The 16,480-nt window shown below is 47.6% G+C and overlaps 1 protein-coding gene across 1 annotated transcript in view; it reads left to right on the top strand.

Annotated features, from left to right (window-relative positions):
• Positions 1-13,339, top strand: part of LOC119390927 (vacuolar protein sorting-associated protein 33A) — a 59,640-nt gene extending 46,301 nt beyond the window's left edge. Inside the window, exons 11-15 of the mRNA XM_037658643.2 lie at positions 3,302-3,388; positions 4,900-5,034; positions 6,909-7,080; positions 9,192-9,317; positions 13,225-13,339. Coding sequence (XP_037514571.1) covers positions 3,302-3,388; positions 4,900-5,034; positions 6,909-7,080; positions 9,192-9,317; positions 13,225-13,316 — 612 coding nt within the window. The 3' untranslated portion in view covers positions 13,317-13,339. The remainder of the gene's footprint in view (positions 1-3,301; positions 3,389-4,899; positions 5,035-6,908; positions 7,081-9,191; positions 9,318-13,224) is intronic.
• Positions 13,340-16,480: the final 3,141 nt, after the last annotated feature.

The following is a 16,480-nucleotide window of genomic DNA, read 5'->3' as shown; positions in this document are numbered from 1 at the left end:
TATTTTTCCAAAGGGGTGTGTCCCAAATCTACAGCCGCTTGACATTATCACGAGAAACTATCAGGCCGACTGCATCGCTGTACAGGGGATTGGTACCGTACAAGTGCAGTTAAAAGATTTTGACGGCCAGCTGCGCCTTGTCATTGTCAAGGGGAAGTGCCGAAGTCTTCTTGGACTTGATTGGTTTCCCGCACTTGGGATTGATATTACGGGAGTGCAACATACTGACCAACTGGCATCATCACTTTATAGCATATTCAAAGACTTTGCCTCTGTGTTTGATGGGACACTGGGCTGTTACAAGGGACCGCCTGTGCATTTTGCACTTGACCCCGATGTTGTGCCTATCCGCCTAAAAGCAAGGAGGGTTCCTTTTGCACTACGACCAAAAATCGACGCCGAACTGGACAAACTGGTACAACAGGGAATCCTGGAGCTGGTTGATCACGCTCGTTGAGAAACCCCATTGTTACGCCACTGAAGGCAAATGGAGACGTCCGCATCTGTGCAGACTGTTCGACAATCAACAATGCCTTGCAGCAGCACTCGCATCCTGTGCCAGCGATCAGTCACCTGCTGGCATCCCTCTCTGGTGGAGCTGTTTTTGCAAAGCTAGACTTGGCACAGGCCTACCATCAGCTGCCTCTGACTAATGAATCTGCAGATGCACAGACCATTGTGACTCATTGGGGTGCTTTCCGCGTTTGCCAACTACAATTCGGTGGCAGTGTCACACCTGGCATTTTCCAGAGCTTAATGGAGAACCTCCTGCGTTGACTACCAGGTGTCATTCCATATTTTGATGATGTCCTCATTTCGGGATCCTCACACCAGGAAGTGCTCAGTAGCCTTTGAGAGGTCCTCCAGCGGTTCAAAGATGCAGGGCTCAAGGTCAAAAAAGAAAAATGCCAGCTAGGAGTGACTCAAATGGAATTTTGGGGTTTCCGAGTCGATGCGGAAGGTATCCATCCAACACAGGCCAAGACGCAAGCCATCCTTAAAGGGACACTAAAGGCAAATATTGAGTCGACGTTGATTGTTGAAATAACGGTCCAGAAACCTCGTGGTGCTACTTTTGTGCCAAGGAAGTGCTTATTTTGAAATAAAATCATGTTTTAGTGGTCCGCATCGCGTTAGCGCACTTCAAATCACCTGCCTGAAAGCGGTGTTTCTCACGTCACTGCTGCCGTGCCCAACGTTGCCCGCATTTACTGTGCGGCGGCGTGCACTGGCGGCGTGCGCCATTCGGGCATCCGGCAACATCACATGCATGTGGCATTTTGTCGAACTTTCTGTCACAGCGACTTTCACGAGCGTGCAAAACACGCGGCAGTACGCGATACCCAAACTACCACTGAGACGCGACCACGTGAGAAAGCAGGGTGCCGGGCGAAGCACAGTTTGGCGAAAACGGAACCTTTGAACCACATGTGGCGTTCCCCGTGGCAACGCCAGAGAGGTTCTTTTTTCCATGAATCAAACAGACACCAACAAGCAGCATTTTATTACGTATCTTGATGCATGGAAGGTTCTTTTTTTATTGCAGCTAGTTTGATTACGAGTGATTAATTGTAGTCAGACTCCCTCACGTCATCGGGATCATTTCCAAAATGTGCCGCTCGTGGCGCTCTTCGTGTGATGCATTTTGCTTAATTTCTCGCTCAGTAGGGCACTGCTGTTGATAATATTGCCGTTGTAGACATTGTCATACATTGAGCTTTCACATAAATTGTTATTTGCCTTTAGTGTCCCTTTAACACATCGCCGCCTTTGAACAAAGCCAAGCTGCAGGCCTTCCTGGGTCTTCTAAATTTTTTTCATGCATTCCTGCCACACATGCCCTGGGTGTGGGGAACCCCGCAACAGATAGCGTTCGACCATGTGAAGAAACTGCTGGTGTCAAACCAGGTGTTAACACATTTTGACGAGAAGAAGCCCATCATCCTTGCCTGTGATGCATCTCCATATGGAATAGGAACAGTATTGAGCCACAAAACGCCAGATGACAGAGAAGCACCCATCACTTTTTATTCAAGGACTTTATCTTCTGCCGAGCGGAATTCCGCCCAGATTGATAAGGAGGCACTTGCTGTGGTTGCAGGTGTAAAGAAGTTCCATGACTATGTATTTGGCCGGCCATTCCAGATCTACACAGACCAGCAAACTCCACAGATGCTGTCGCCACGAATGCTGCGATGGGCCATCTTTCTGAACGGATACCAGCGTACTCTCCTCGATCGGCCAGGGAAACAAATGAGCCACGCAGGCGGTCTCAGCAGACTTCCCCTAATGCACCAGCGCCAGGATGACCCGTCTCCAGCAGAGGTAGCCATGCTTCTGGATGAACTTCCGGAACCTCCTGTCCATGCAGATGATGTGGCTCAATACTCTGCCAAGGATGGTGTTCTCTCCTGTGTCCTCAACTGGGTGTGGAGGGGTGGCCAAGGTGTGCTCCGAGTTCCCAATTCACATCGTTTGTGTCCAGGCAACATGAACTGTCCGCCCACAAGGGATGCTTACTGTGGGCCAACCGTGTGGTGATTCCGCAAAGGTTGCGTGTCTAATCAACCCGGTATCGTCAGGTTGAAGGCGCTCGCCCGCAGTTATGTAGGCTGGCCGGGAATGGACGCAGCCATTGAAGAATGGGTTCGTCGGTGCCTTCCCTGCCAGGAAACACTGTCGGAGATGCCCCGGGCACCGGTTCACCCATGGGAGATGACTCGGACTCCATGGTCGCACCTGCACATGGACTTTGCTGGCCCCGTCCAAGGACAGACCTTGATTATGGTGGATTCTTATTCCAAATGGCTAGAGGTCATGCCAGTGCCATCAGTGACATCAAGTGCTGTAATTAGTGCCTTACGGAAGTTGTTCACAAGACATAGCCAGCCAGATACCCTGGTATCAGACAACGGGTCCCAATTTGCATTAGCAGAATTTCGGGGTTCACGGATGCCAACCTCATTCGCCATGTAACGTCTGCACCATTTCATCCATCTACGAATGGGCAGGCTGAGAGGATGGTAAAAACTACCAAGGAGGCACTATCTCGAATAATCTAAGGGAGCTGGGCACGGTGCCTGGCAGATTTAACTCTTCAGCAGCACGTAACTGCACACACTGCCACGGGACGCTCCCCGAAAGCCAGGGGGTCAAAATTAATCCAGAGCCATCCACTTTGACATCACCCATAGCCATTTGGTGTATTTCTGTGGAATGTTAAATTGAGACTTGTATATATATATATGTGTGTGCTGAACAGAACTTTATGTTGTGCTTAGATTATGTGTGTGCTTTTCAGGTTCTGCGGTTGATGTGCATGCAGAGTGTGGCCAACAATGGTCTCAAGCCCAAGGTTCTGGACCACTATAGGCGAGAGATCCTCCAGGTCAGATGTAGCAGCTTCATCTGGTTCACTGTTGACGTTTAAGCTTTTGCAGTGCAGTAGACTAGCGTGGGGGCAGATGAAAACACCCGCACATGCTGCAAACACCAATGCTGAACACACATGCAGTGCCAGTGTCCGTCTTTATTCCTGTCTTTTGCACTGTGAAAGCTTACAGTATGCATCTAGGTCAGGCCCCTTACAGATGCGTCCAAATGTAGAGGCTCGTCCACTCTTAAGGTGCACACGGCTCAGGGCAGCAGTGCTCCGCGGAGCGCCAGTACATCTGGCGCGGCTGTGCATTAAAACGAAGTGGCGAAGGCGAACAGGAGCACGCCATGCTTGCTGTACTGCAGCAAAGCCAAGCAAAGCAAGAGCGGCACACCCCAGTACTGTAGCAGATGACGTGAAGTATATTTCTCGCGGGTCCTTGTGCTCCTGCACTGCTTCGCTTCGATGCGCATCCGTTCCAGATGGACTGGCACTCCGTGGAGTGCGACCATGCATCTGAGAATGTGTGCTGTGTGGCCACACATCTGAGAAACAGGCATCTGAGAACGTGTGCTGTGAAGCTTTACCCTTTGCCAAAGCGGACAAGTTGAAGCAAACATTCCACACTGTCTTGTGAATTGACAGGCGTGGTAACATACGCTGTCAATAAAGTTTCTAACTTTTACGTGTTCTCGGATTGAAGACTTCTTTCTTATCCCGCACATGCTCACTTAATTTAAGCAGCAGTGCTTTGCTTAGCTTGTGCAGCCGAGCCACTGTTACAGCATGTTGCAGATGAGGACTTTATCTTCTGCACTGAGACTGTTCCCTGTAAATATCTTTTTTTTTCTTTAGCGAGTGATAAACCGATACTTTGTGGTGTCAATCAGGGGTACTAAACCAAGTAAAAACCTGTTAGATCAAGGTCTACATTTTCAATGCATGTCACTGAAGTCAAAATATAAGACATGTTGTGTACAGTGAAACATCATTCTGAGTAACTTTCTGCACCAGTTGGTTGGCAGTGTAAGCTACATGGATGACTGTGATGGCATTGAAACAGGTGCTCTAACCAATGGGCACCTGTTTGCAGCACATTCTCAGTGAAGCTTCGAAACAGTTGTTGCGTGCGTGATACAGTTTTGGAGATAAGCGGCATTTGAACACTCATCTGAAAGACAACGGCTGGCAACTTGCTCGCATGACATAAGTTGCACTTTGTAACATTCAGGGAGTTTGGAGTTGCTCAACATGCACGTTGATGGGGGAGAAAGAAATTGTGCATTGTAGGTGAGAGGGAGGAGAGGCTTGATGGGAAACATCAGCGTAGGATGAATATGAGGGAAGAAGATGGCTGCTAGCCGAATGGCTTCTGGAGTAACATTCGCACAGGTGCTCAAATTCAAGCAGCGATGAGAGGGTAGAGATTTCAGTCGCAGCATCAGGCAGAGATTTCTCCAGATGTCTTATGGAAAGTCATGGCATTGTTGGCCTCATATGAGTGTGCATGGTTTAATGTGCAGACGTACGGCTACCGGCAGTTGCTGTGGCTACTACGGCTGGAGAAAGCTGGCCTGCTACGTGCGCAGGAGCACAAGAACTATTTCTCCACACTGCGCAAGACACTCAAGCTCAATGTTGAAGATGTCAGTGAGCAGGTATGTGCAGCATTTGCCTTTGGCCTCACTGGTGAAGTGGTGCGTATGCTGTCTTCAAATCCTGAGTCCTCGGCAGTTGCGGGATTCTGCAAATGTTTGCAGAATGGCTGTATAGCATTGCAGCTGCTTTCGAACGAAATCATTGGAACTTGAGAGTGCTGAGGTTTTAGTGTGTGAATTCCTTCACTACCCATTATCCATTCTGGGGCCTAGTGTATGTTAAGATCAATGAGGTTGTTAATTTCATAATGCCTATTAGTGGAATCCCAATCCTGTCAAAGTCAGATTTTTCAGACTCCAGAAGGAGCATGAAATCGTCCAAAAATTTAGGTGGTCTGGAAAAACGAATTCTTCATGCTCTTTCACTTCCCTCAAAGGGTCAAACTGCCATAGCCATGTTTGGAATAGCCCTGAAGGCATGCCAGAGTACTTGACACATGTCGCAGTGCTCATGGAGTAAAACCTTAATACAGTTAATTCTTGATGTAACAAAGTCTGTAAAGTTGCCTGTTTACCTTGTATATGAAAACTTGGTTATTTTCAACCTTTTGTGTAGACTATATATTCACCAATGCGTTCTTTTTTTGTGTGGAAGGTGCCAAAAAACTGTTCGAATAATAACCCAATATGTGAAGAAACCAGTTTCAATAATATTTAAAAAAATCAATTTTGATGAACCCGAGTTTGGGTGACCACGACTTGATGCTGCGCCAGCAAACGCTCTTCACTGCAACCGTACATCATGCGTACCCCCCCCCCCCCAAACAAAGACACAGGTCCAAGGCATTGTAGTAATAAGTGTAAACGAAGCTATTGCTCCCATTCTGTCACTGCAGCTTGCCATCAAAACCTGGAGTGTTGCCCAGAGCTAGGTCAGTAGCCAGGGGGGGGGGGCAGACCCCCCCCCCACGGAATTTTGATGACACATGGTGTTTTATCGAAAATAAATCATGAAAATAGGCGTTTTTCTCAAATAGTCAAGGTTTTCAGCAAGTGGGCCCCCCCCCGGAAAAAATTCCTGGCTACGAGCCTGCCCAGAGCATCACAACACCGATGCCCACCGATCCAGACCACTTGCTCCTCCAGAAGGACAGTGTTGGGCGAATTGGTCTACGATTGTGATACTTAAATTTAGTGTGAAACATTAACTCACCCACAAGAAGAAAACACGAGCAGAGGAGGACTAGTGCCTAATTCATGTTGCATTAATTTGTGCTGCACTTGAGAAACACTATTGCTGCAAATGAATCAGTGCCCAAGATGACCACCGGTTGAGACTGATTCAAGACTCCTCCCCTCTCCCGGACAAATTTCATGACTGTGGCCCGCTAGCTAAAGTCAGTTTGAGACCCTTGATCTTTAAGTTAAAGTCTCAAGATAAGAGTGTAAGCCAAAATAATGCTGACATTACGCATAATGGCAGCAGCAAGAACTTTTTAGTTAACCCTAACTTGCCCTTGTTTAAGTCGTCTATGATTGTTCTTGATAGGCTCATGAAGTTGTCCAAAAAAAACAGTAAATTACTGTAATGCCATTTCAGTTGACAAGTGCAATATCGCAGAAGCTTTCCAGCCAAATTCATTTATACAGTGCTAGAAATGTCTGACAATTTAGGTGCCCGTTAAGGAATCCCAGGTGCTCAGAATTTTCGGAGCCCTCCACTACGGCGTCTTTCATAATCATATCGTGGTTTCGGGACATGAATCCCTAACAATTATTTCTTCTAAATTTCTGGCTGTACTGAGTGCCCTTTTGTACCATTACATAGTTAATAAAGTGGTGATTAAATTGGTAATTAAGTAATAGTCTAGCTAGCCCAATGTTCATTCAACCTTACTAAGTGACACTGTAGAGATGTTGCGCACGTGTTGCAGGTTCCCAACGACCTGTCGTACGTGTACAGTGGCTATGCACCACTGAGCGTGAGGCTGGCCCAGTTCCTGGCACTGCCTGGCTGGCGTGCCATCTCGGAGGCCCTCGCCTTGCTGCCAGGGCCCACACTCACTGACCTGCAGCAGCGCCCAACAGCCGGCCGCATGCCCAGGCGTGCGTACACATCGTGTCTGCGTGCCTTTAAACCTGTTGGCTTGGTGGCTGCATTGATCTGCTCTTCAGCATGAGTTGACAGGTGTAATGACAGGTCTAATGAACATTAAGTTAAAGGATTACTGTACAAACTTAGGGGCTGCAAACAGATAAGTGCAGTGCTTGGATCGCACAAGGAAGATTGTGACTGCAGTGTATATAGCACTAATGTTGTTGTTGTTAGGTGCAGTTGAGTCGTTGACGATTTCTTGAGACACCATGTGTGCATAAATGCTAGTAAGATCTATTCAATTGAAGTTAAGCACACCTGAATGTTTCCTTGTGGCTTGAAGACCTGACCATCTTTTTACGAGTGACCTCGTTGTTTCTTGTAGCCAGAGAGACCCAGACAACTGAAACGTTAGTCCTCCAGGACTAAAGAAATACTCCACAATGTTCTTCAACTGATCATGCCATCAATCTAGAGCACACACTAAAGGGTGCACGCTTGTGTGCATCCATCTCTGAGGTGGAAATATTGCTGCCTTCCACTTTGGCTAGCATTAATTTTCACGGTATTGAGCCAGCAGCTCATATAACATGAGTTAAGCAAGAAAGCTTTAGTTTCATGACCTTTGCATGAAGAGAACATTTAAGATTGATCTTTCTTATAACTGAGATATCTTCTTCATCTGGCAGTTGCTGGGACTTTCTGAACCCTACACCATCACCTTAGCTCGAAGGAATCAGGCTTTTTCTTTTATACTTTTGCAAGCTCCACAACTCGTGCACGTTTATCACCGAGAAAATGTCTGATAATTCAAGCAAAGGCTCGCACACCTTTTACCTACTTCTGAGAGTGGGTGATGTCATACACAGTAGCATTTGTTGTATCACACATACTGTGCCAGCTGTGCTTGCCTAAGTTTATTAGGTTAGTCACCTTGTGGGCAGTGAGTAGTGGCTAGTCATTGAAGCAAAATAACTCCCGTGCATGTCCACTCAGCATAAAAGCTGTGTTCACGGTACAGACACCTCTTGGCAGCCGAGGTCAAGCACACATGCTCGATTCCCAGCCATGGTGGCCACATTTCGATGAGGGAAAAATATAAAAACACTCACGTGCTTAGATTTAGGTGCGCATTAGGTGTTCGAAATGAACAGAGTTCCCCATGATAGTATCGGCACATAAGAACCCAGAAGATTTTTCTCGCCACTAGTCTGGATGCCTGTCGTTGTTACGAGAATGATCCACTGCCAGGGTCTGTTTTATGGTAGCGCCCAACATTTCAAATACACTATACTTGCACATAGTACATGATAGCTGCTATGGTAGCTTAATTTCCATAGCTTAATGGTAATTCATAATCAAGATATGAGAGTTTGGCTTCTGCCGGTTTGTCTTTGTGCACTTCCCTTTCTCTTATGAGCAGCACCATTTCAGCTTAAAGGAGTACTGACACGATTTTGAAGTGCAGCAAAACGGACGTTTTTGGTTTCCTTGGCATGTAGTGTTAACGCTGTCCCCACACCACATCCGGGAAACACGTATAAATATTTAAGTTTGATTTTAAAGTTTTCATCTCCCAGCATCTGCAAGCCAGCTTCACCGCATGGAGAGCCCTATGACGTTTCAAGTCAGCTAACTTGGTTTGCGAAGTCTGGGTTCTGCATGCAGCCTAAATCACAGAAATCGCTGTCGGCGGCACTGAACGACAGTTCACTCATCATGAACCACGTTCAACTGACAGCAAAGGACAGCAGGTGCATATTTCGTGGGTTGCAGTCTGCCCGTGACGTCACAGGCAGACTTGACACGTCACTATGAAGCCGCCCTCTCGAAACCGAAACCGAAACTGCTGGTTGAAAGAAGCGGTATTAAAAATATATGCAATGCATCCCCAGGCACCACGACACTCTTTTTAGGGTTCTCGACACCCGTGCTTTCATTTAGAACAACCAACCCGAAAAATTTTAAAATTCATGTCAGTACTCCTTTAAGATAACACTGCTCTCCTCAGTTGGCTTCATATGGCTTTATTTAACATAGTATGTCCAGGCTTCCCTTTACGCTCACCTCTTTTCATAAGTAACACATTACACACATTTACAGTGTGATGCTAATCTGACAGGTGGATCGGTGAGCTCCCTACAGTCGTCAAGCGCGGAAGAGCCCAAGGTGACGCTGGTGTTCTTCCTGGGAGGCTGCACGTATGCGGAGATCTCGGCCCTGCGTTTCCTCTCCCAGCAAGATGATGGTAGGTGCAGCCTGGTACGCCTTCGCGAGTGTAATCTGCGAAAATTGTCAGCCATGGCTTCTGCTCTTTCTCATGACACTTTATTTCTGGTAATCTTTGATCCGAAGTGCTTTAGGAAAAAAATGTGGACTTGGGCGAGTCGCGTAATGCGTAGAACAGATAAATGGAGAGTGAACAAATGGGTACCAAGAGGTGTGAAATACGGCCGGGTATGCCAGGCATGGGCGTCCGGAAGGGGGGGCAAGGGGTGCGGCTGCCCCCCTTCCCCCCTGGAATTTCGAATGATTCTATTTAGCTGTGGCTGCTTCTACATAGGGTAAACAGGTTGCTGTGTTAACTGGAGATAAATGGAACATAAGAGATTGCTAACCGGAGGCTCACCATCTAATCTATCTTTACATTGTCGAGAGTGTAAGAGCACGCCAAAATTCGATGAATGCGTGATTTTGTACCAGCACAGGAATGAAGAAATGCGCTTAATGGTTGAGGCCTGGCAAATCGATAATAGTGGTAGCACATGCGTGAGCCAACCATCGATTAACCTGCATAAATATCTGTCTGAATAGTTATCTCTCACATAGACCACCACACGTGCCGGATTGATAGGTTCGCCTATTGCCTGGGCATGTGCACATAACTTTTCGTGCCTTCTTTCTTTTCCGTTGTTGTGCACCTTTTCAGTTGTTAGTCGGCGTTTGTGGTTTCTTGACTTCTCTTTTGTGTCCGTGTTTGCACGCCCTGTCTCTTTAACATGAATACTTACCAACTAGCTCAGCTCTCTGTTACTTAAAAATTTTAAATGTGAACCCAAGGCACTTTGAGCATTTCTATCTACCTACCTACCTATCTCTCTCTGTGTTGTGTGTGTGTGCGGGGGGGGGGGGGGGGGGGGTGCGCGCGCGCTCATGATTGCTTCCTTAGCTTGGTGTAGACCAAAATTAACATGGGAGGGTAAGAGGGTTTGACGAATACTACTGTCTCGTCACGACATAAATAATGTGAAAATCCTGTCCTGTACGTCGTCAAACTCTCTCTTCCAGACACGTGTAGCATATACCCGTATTCCAAGGGCCTCAGTATGCGGGTATGCGCCACAGGTGATTGACGGTTTGTATCTACCGAGGAACGGCGAGAGTAGACATTCGTAATTTAAATGCGAGAGCGTTAAGAAATGTTGGCTCCGCTTCTATAGCATTACATTTGCAATCCAGAAGCACACATTGTTGGGCTAGTCGGTTCATGTTCATTCAGAAGCCACGGTTGTGGCTATTTCGCGCAAAAAAAAACAAGGGAAAGGGTTAAGGAGAGTGCAAAATTTTTTTTTTCGCTCCCCTTAACCCTTTCCTTGTTATTTCTCTGCGCGAAATAGCCACAACCATGGCTTCTGAATGAACATTACATTTGTATTCCGATGGTTCAACAAGCTACAGCATAGACCGCTTATAACGTAAGTTGCCGGAGTCGCGAATATCCGCACTATAAGCGGTACCGCACTATAACCAAAACAACATTTTTGAAAGGTTGCACGTGTACAAAACATGACCAACAGGCAGGCGCGCGATTCTGACTATCGTGGCATGCGACTGGGGTGTAAGTTTGCATCTGCTTACATTTGAAAATGTTGAACTGTTAACGTCCGCAGACCTGCGGTGCCGACATTACGAACGCGGAAAAAATGCGCCGTCACGGGAAGTCGCCGCGGTAACACACTGCGCGTCCGCGATGTCGAAAACGGTGGCGACCACAAACCACCACTCGAGTGTTTCACACGCACGCCCGCGTTTTCGTAAAAGATGTAAGTCACCCCTTCTAAATGCAACAATTGCAAAATGTTTCATTGACTCGGCACCAAACCGCAACTTCTGTAGTCCGCGGCCGCCGACATGGCAGCTAGCGCTCGTTAGGCCTAGCGTGCGCGTTGCAACTTGGCATGCCACCGCGAGAAGCTTGCCCTAGGCAACACGGAGATCGGGAGTAGAAGACATCGCACTTGCGAGCTAAACCGAGGGCATCACGCGTGAAACGAAGTTTCGGTTCGCGATCGGGAGAACAGCCGCGGCAACTATCCTGAAAAAGACTTTCAAGCTTGTAAGTCCGCCTGTTGGTGGCAAAGGCGAAAGCTCAATCGCGTCTCAAAGCATTGTTACTTGCGGGGGAATCGAGGTTGCACGCGCAATATCTGCGCTCTACGACGAAGCAACGACGAAGCGCGCATGTCAAGCGGCCGACGGGGGCAAAGGCTTCTCCGTCGGCCGCGCAACCGCTCCCCCTCCTCACACCACGCACCTGCGCCGGGCTGCTGTCCCCCACAGCCATCCCTTTTTTTTTTCTCCCCCCGCTCCTTGTTCGTTCGTTCCGCGTCCCCTCCTCCTTTGTAATGCCGTCGCCGCATCTCCGCTGAGAAGCACGCTCGCACCCTCGCATCTCTGAGAATGTTCCGGCAGCCGCATTATAACCGGTCTTTCATCTCGGGGGTCTGCACAATAAGCGGTATGCGTATACATGGAGTTCTATGGGAGAGTAAACGGGAGTCAGGAAAAACCGCATTATAGCCGGTACTGCACTGTAAGCGGTTACGTTATAAGTGGTCTGAGCTGTATATTGAAGCGGTGCTCAACCCCGGAGAAATATGCTAACGAATGTTACGTATGATATTCACATCATTGCACCATAAAGTGCATTTCATTTCGATGATACTGAAGTCTTTGCTCTAACGTGAGTGCTGGTGTAACGTCAGACCATAAGTTACCCTTTAACCGCCTGTGTAGTCGACGTTCCTGGTAAGCCCACGATGTGCACACAACTAGTACTTACAAAAACACGTCGATCCACCTCGTAACGCTTGGCTCAAGGCCAAAAAATGCAGCTCAGACAATTACTCGCGGACTACTTCGTATGAAACCGATTCCCACAAGGCATAGGATATGCCGAATTTTTTATTCTGAACTTTTACTTCAGGCCAAGACATTCTTCCCCGCTGTCGCAAAAGCCATTGAGGTAGCTCTGGTCTTGTCAGTTACCACCTGTACCGTCGAACACTCCTTCAGTACAATGAGGAGAGTCAAAACATCGCTATGCTCAACAATGACAAATGACAGGTTGGACGGCCTTTGTATGATGAGTGTGCACCGCGAGTATGTTATGAAACACAAGAATGTTTTTATCACGCGTGTCATCACGCAATTTGCCCAGAAAAATCTCTGACGGTTGCAGCTACTATTCAAAGAAAACTGACTGACTACAGTTATATGTTGGTGAACATATCATGTTGTGCACTGGTGGTGATCAATTCGCGCGAGTTGAAATCCCGCATGCAGCAAGACTGACCATGCACTCTTCTTCACCATGTGGTGCTAACTTTTCCCATTTTGCTTATTACGTTTAATTCTTTGTTAATTAATCAAATCCATTGTATTTTCCCAAGTCCGGTACTAATTAGTTCCTTTTTGTTTTTCTCATGTGCATAATTTAGACTGTAAATAGTGCATTTTTAGTGCTAACCAACTGTACCGCCCCCCAGCGGTTGCCCCCCCCTCCCCCCTGAAAAAAGTTCTGCAGATGTCTTTGCAAGAGGATTAGGTTGAGTGATGGAGTCCAGAAATTTGTGGGCATGAAGTTAAACTGGCTCGCACAAGACAGGGTAAATGGGGGATCATGCCTTCGTCCTGCAGTGGAGTTATGCAACTGCTAAATGAAAACAGCTTTGCTGAAAATTGGGCTGCGATTCTGTGAGGTTGCATAAATCCCCTGTTTATTGTTCCTGTGCCAGATTGGCTTCGAATGCAAAATTGTAAATTTTACACTACTACCTTTCTTATTTTGTGCTGTTGGTGGTGACTTGATTTTGAACTCTGCAAGTACGTGCAGGCTCTTAAAAGATCTGTGTGGATTTCTGTGTGGCTTGCAGCACCTGTGGAGTACTTGGTGGCGACCACAAAGCTCATCAATGGACGTACATTTCTCCAATCCCTGAATGAGCCACTCAACCCACCCCTGTGAAGAAATAAATTTATAGTTCCTAACACTATGTCATTCCTGATGATATAATGTGTGACCCAGCAGGATTTGCTAGGTCACAAGCTCTTGGGTACCGCATAGCAGTTGATTAAAGGCTTTTGAGGAGAATCTGTGTAAGAAATCGCTGTTTTTCATTGAAAAAAAAAGAATTTTCATGTTCTTGCAAATCCAGGTATCTGAACTATTCACTATTGCGTAGGCAAGATTTTTGATCAAATCTGCACTGAAGGAGTGGCACATGAGTGCATATCTTATATTCTGTGTGCTTTGCGGGCTTTTGCTTTTCTCGGAAAAAACAACGGGGAAAATTTCACCATGAAATAGATGCTCAATTCCGAGGTTATCTGAGGTGGCGTGCAACTTTATAATTGACTTGTTAGTGATTCAAGAAATAACTAAAGTGTCGCCAAGTGGCGCGTAGTTGCATTAACGACTTGTAGTTATTTTTTTTTTTCATGGCCTTTTTTAGGATGGAAAATTTCAACTCGTGTGAAGGCAGGATATTGTCGCGTGGTCGTGACGTCGACGAAGGCAGCAGTGAACACGTCCGAGATGAAGCTCTTTATCTGGGCGAACTTGTGGCCGAGAAACTGAAAGTCAAACTACAGCAATACACTGATAGCGGCGGACAGAGCGTCGACCGTCGATCAACTGACAAGCAGTCAAGCGCGTCGGCTTTTATACAGGCGCTATCGAACTTTCCAGCGATATCGCTGTTGGCGGCGTTATCTCTCGTCAAAGCTGGAGCATTCTTGTGCGGCACGCAATATTAAAGGGATACTGAACAAAAATTTGAAAAAGCTACGAAAACCCTTACATTCGACTCGGACGACACGACTGTTCCTGTACGCAGCGTTTATTTCACGTAATTTCGAGCAGTTGGCCGTATTTTTAGTGGATTGTGAGAGCGCGGCGGCTGCATGCCACTGCGCTTGTCGGCGGACGTGACGTCGAGTGCTCCAGCAAGAGGGGGGCAACCGGCACGCTCTCTCCTGCCCTGCCACTTCCCTTTCTCCACCTCTCCTCTCAAGAACCGAGGGTGACTGGTGTGGCGCTGAGCCTTGTCCTCTTTTCCCCACATAGGAAACCAAATAGCGCTTATTCCTCAAAAACCGCTACAACTACCGAGCATGTCGCGAGAGCGCAAAGATGCAAGGTGCGAGTGACAGTGGTTCCACGAGCGGTCATTGCGACTCCGAGTTCGACAGGCCTCCAAAACGGATGCGCCAAATACAACCATATGCGTGTGACCGTTCTGCTGTGTCAAGCGACAGCAAGGACGACGAGCCAGACGAGCCGCCGTAGCCCAACGTGGGTCGGCAGCCGGGACCAGCAATTTACACAGTAACTCATAGTCACTATCCTCGAAGTGTTTGGAGCACAAAAAGTCACGCTTTGAAGGCACCCACGTTGGCTGCGATGGGCGCGCAGCACGAATCCATATCCTTCGAAGCTTCGGCTCTGTTGGAAAGGTATGACAGGGCGGACAGGGCACACCCTAGCGCAGAACAGCGTTGAGGCATTCTGCGTTGTGTCAGGTGCTTCACCGTTCGCATTACGTAGCAGCACACAACACAGACGGCAAATTCGTAGACGTGGGTGCAAGCTCCGCTTGAGAAAACAAATATACGGTCGAGAGCGCGGCAATGGCGTCGTTGGCTGCCGGTTGAGAACACGCACGGAGAGCACCTTCCCGACCGTGAAAACACGTTTTGAGAGAAACGCGCGGCAGCGGGTGGCGGCTTGCGATGTCGATTGGTAAGCGATTTTGCTGCGAGCACGGTTGGCGAGTCACTATCCGCAGAGTTTCGCGTCACTTCCTCTCTAGTTCGCGGCGCGGCCGCTAGACGCGTCAATTCGCGAAAAACGCATTAAATTCATTATTTTCTGCTAGTCTCTGGCTGAAATGAAGGTTGTTTCAACAAATTTCAGCACCCAATCTTTCAATTGAGTCATTTATCTCGGCGGCGAAAATTTTGTTCAGTATCCCTTTAACGGATTGTTCCAAAACAATCGAGATGCTTCCTACACATCACGGCGAGGCCTGCGCAGCGCGTTGCCCACAGTCTTTGTGGGTGAAGCTTCAACTCATGAAATATAAGACTCGCGGCAATATATAAAGGCATGCAAGCGATGGTCATGCCACACGAGAAGATAGTTTGAGCTAGTTGGTATATGAACGTTGCAAAAATCTGTAGGTTGACCGTCCCGCAAGATTATTTTCCTCACAAAAACTCAGACTACTTTTCTCGCTCTAGGCACGTTCACCCCTCCAGTGATGGGACGCAAGCAGTGGCATAGGCAGAAATTTTTTTTGGAGGGGGGGTTAATGCTCTTGATCCGACGTGGGGTCCAGGCAGCGAGTGTCATATTGTGCTCTGTATCCCATGGCTCCCCCCTGGCTACGTCACTGTGTGCAAGCACCACAGAGACTTTTCAAAAATTACTGCAGAAATTTAAGGCTTCATAGTAACCTCTTAGGTGTACAAAGGGAGAAAATAAAGGCGGGAAAAAGTAGTTTGCCTGCTGCTATTCTGTGGTAGGCTGTTCATGTTGAAAACAAATTTTGCCAAAACAATAATACTGTTGGACAAAACAATAATATTATGTCCCAAAACCGCGATATGATTATGAGAGACGCCGTAGTGGAGGGCTCTAGGGATAGACCTTTTGCAAGCAATCTCAGAACGCCCCGCAGAGCACTATGTTGCGTGTCTGTCTAGCGAGCCCGCTGACCGGTCGCCCGCTTCTCATTGCCACTGTGGGAGCCCGAAACGAAAAGAACGCGTCGCCGCTTGTTGAATATTCTTAAATCGTAAATACTACACATATCCAAACGCCCCCGCATGTTATCTCTACGCATGAAATGTGAAAGGTATAGTGAACTAGAATATACTAGAGTATATTCTAGTTAACTATTGTGAAAGGAATAGCTCAGTCGGTGCACATATAACTGAGCAAGGCCCACCACTGGAGACGTGGGCGCTGCAATCGCCGTGACGTGCAGGGTTTCGCTCTGGCGAAGGGAAGCGGACGGTTGAATGCATTGGTTACATGCGATTCCGCGGCGTGTTCTTTTTGAACAGCGTTGTTTTGCTCTCACTTTATGTGTGCGGACCCCTAGAAGCTGCACAATCCGGGAAAGT

This window comes from Rhipicephalus sanguineus, chromosome 4 (genome assembly GCF_013339695.2).
Source record: "Rhipicephalus sanguineus isolate Rsan-2018 chromosome 4, BIME_Rsan_1.4, whole genome shotgun sequence".
In the NCBI taxonomy this organism is placed as follows: Eukaryota; Metazoa; Arthropoda; class Arachnida; order Ixodida; family Ixodidae; genus Rhipicephalus; species Rhipicephalus sanguineus.
The sequence above is the reverse complement of the archived record's forward strand: the minus strand, read 5'-3'. Positions and strand labels throughout refer to the sequence as shown.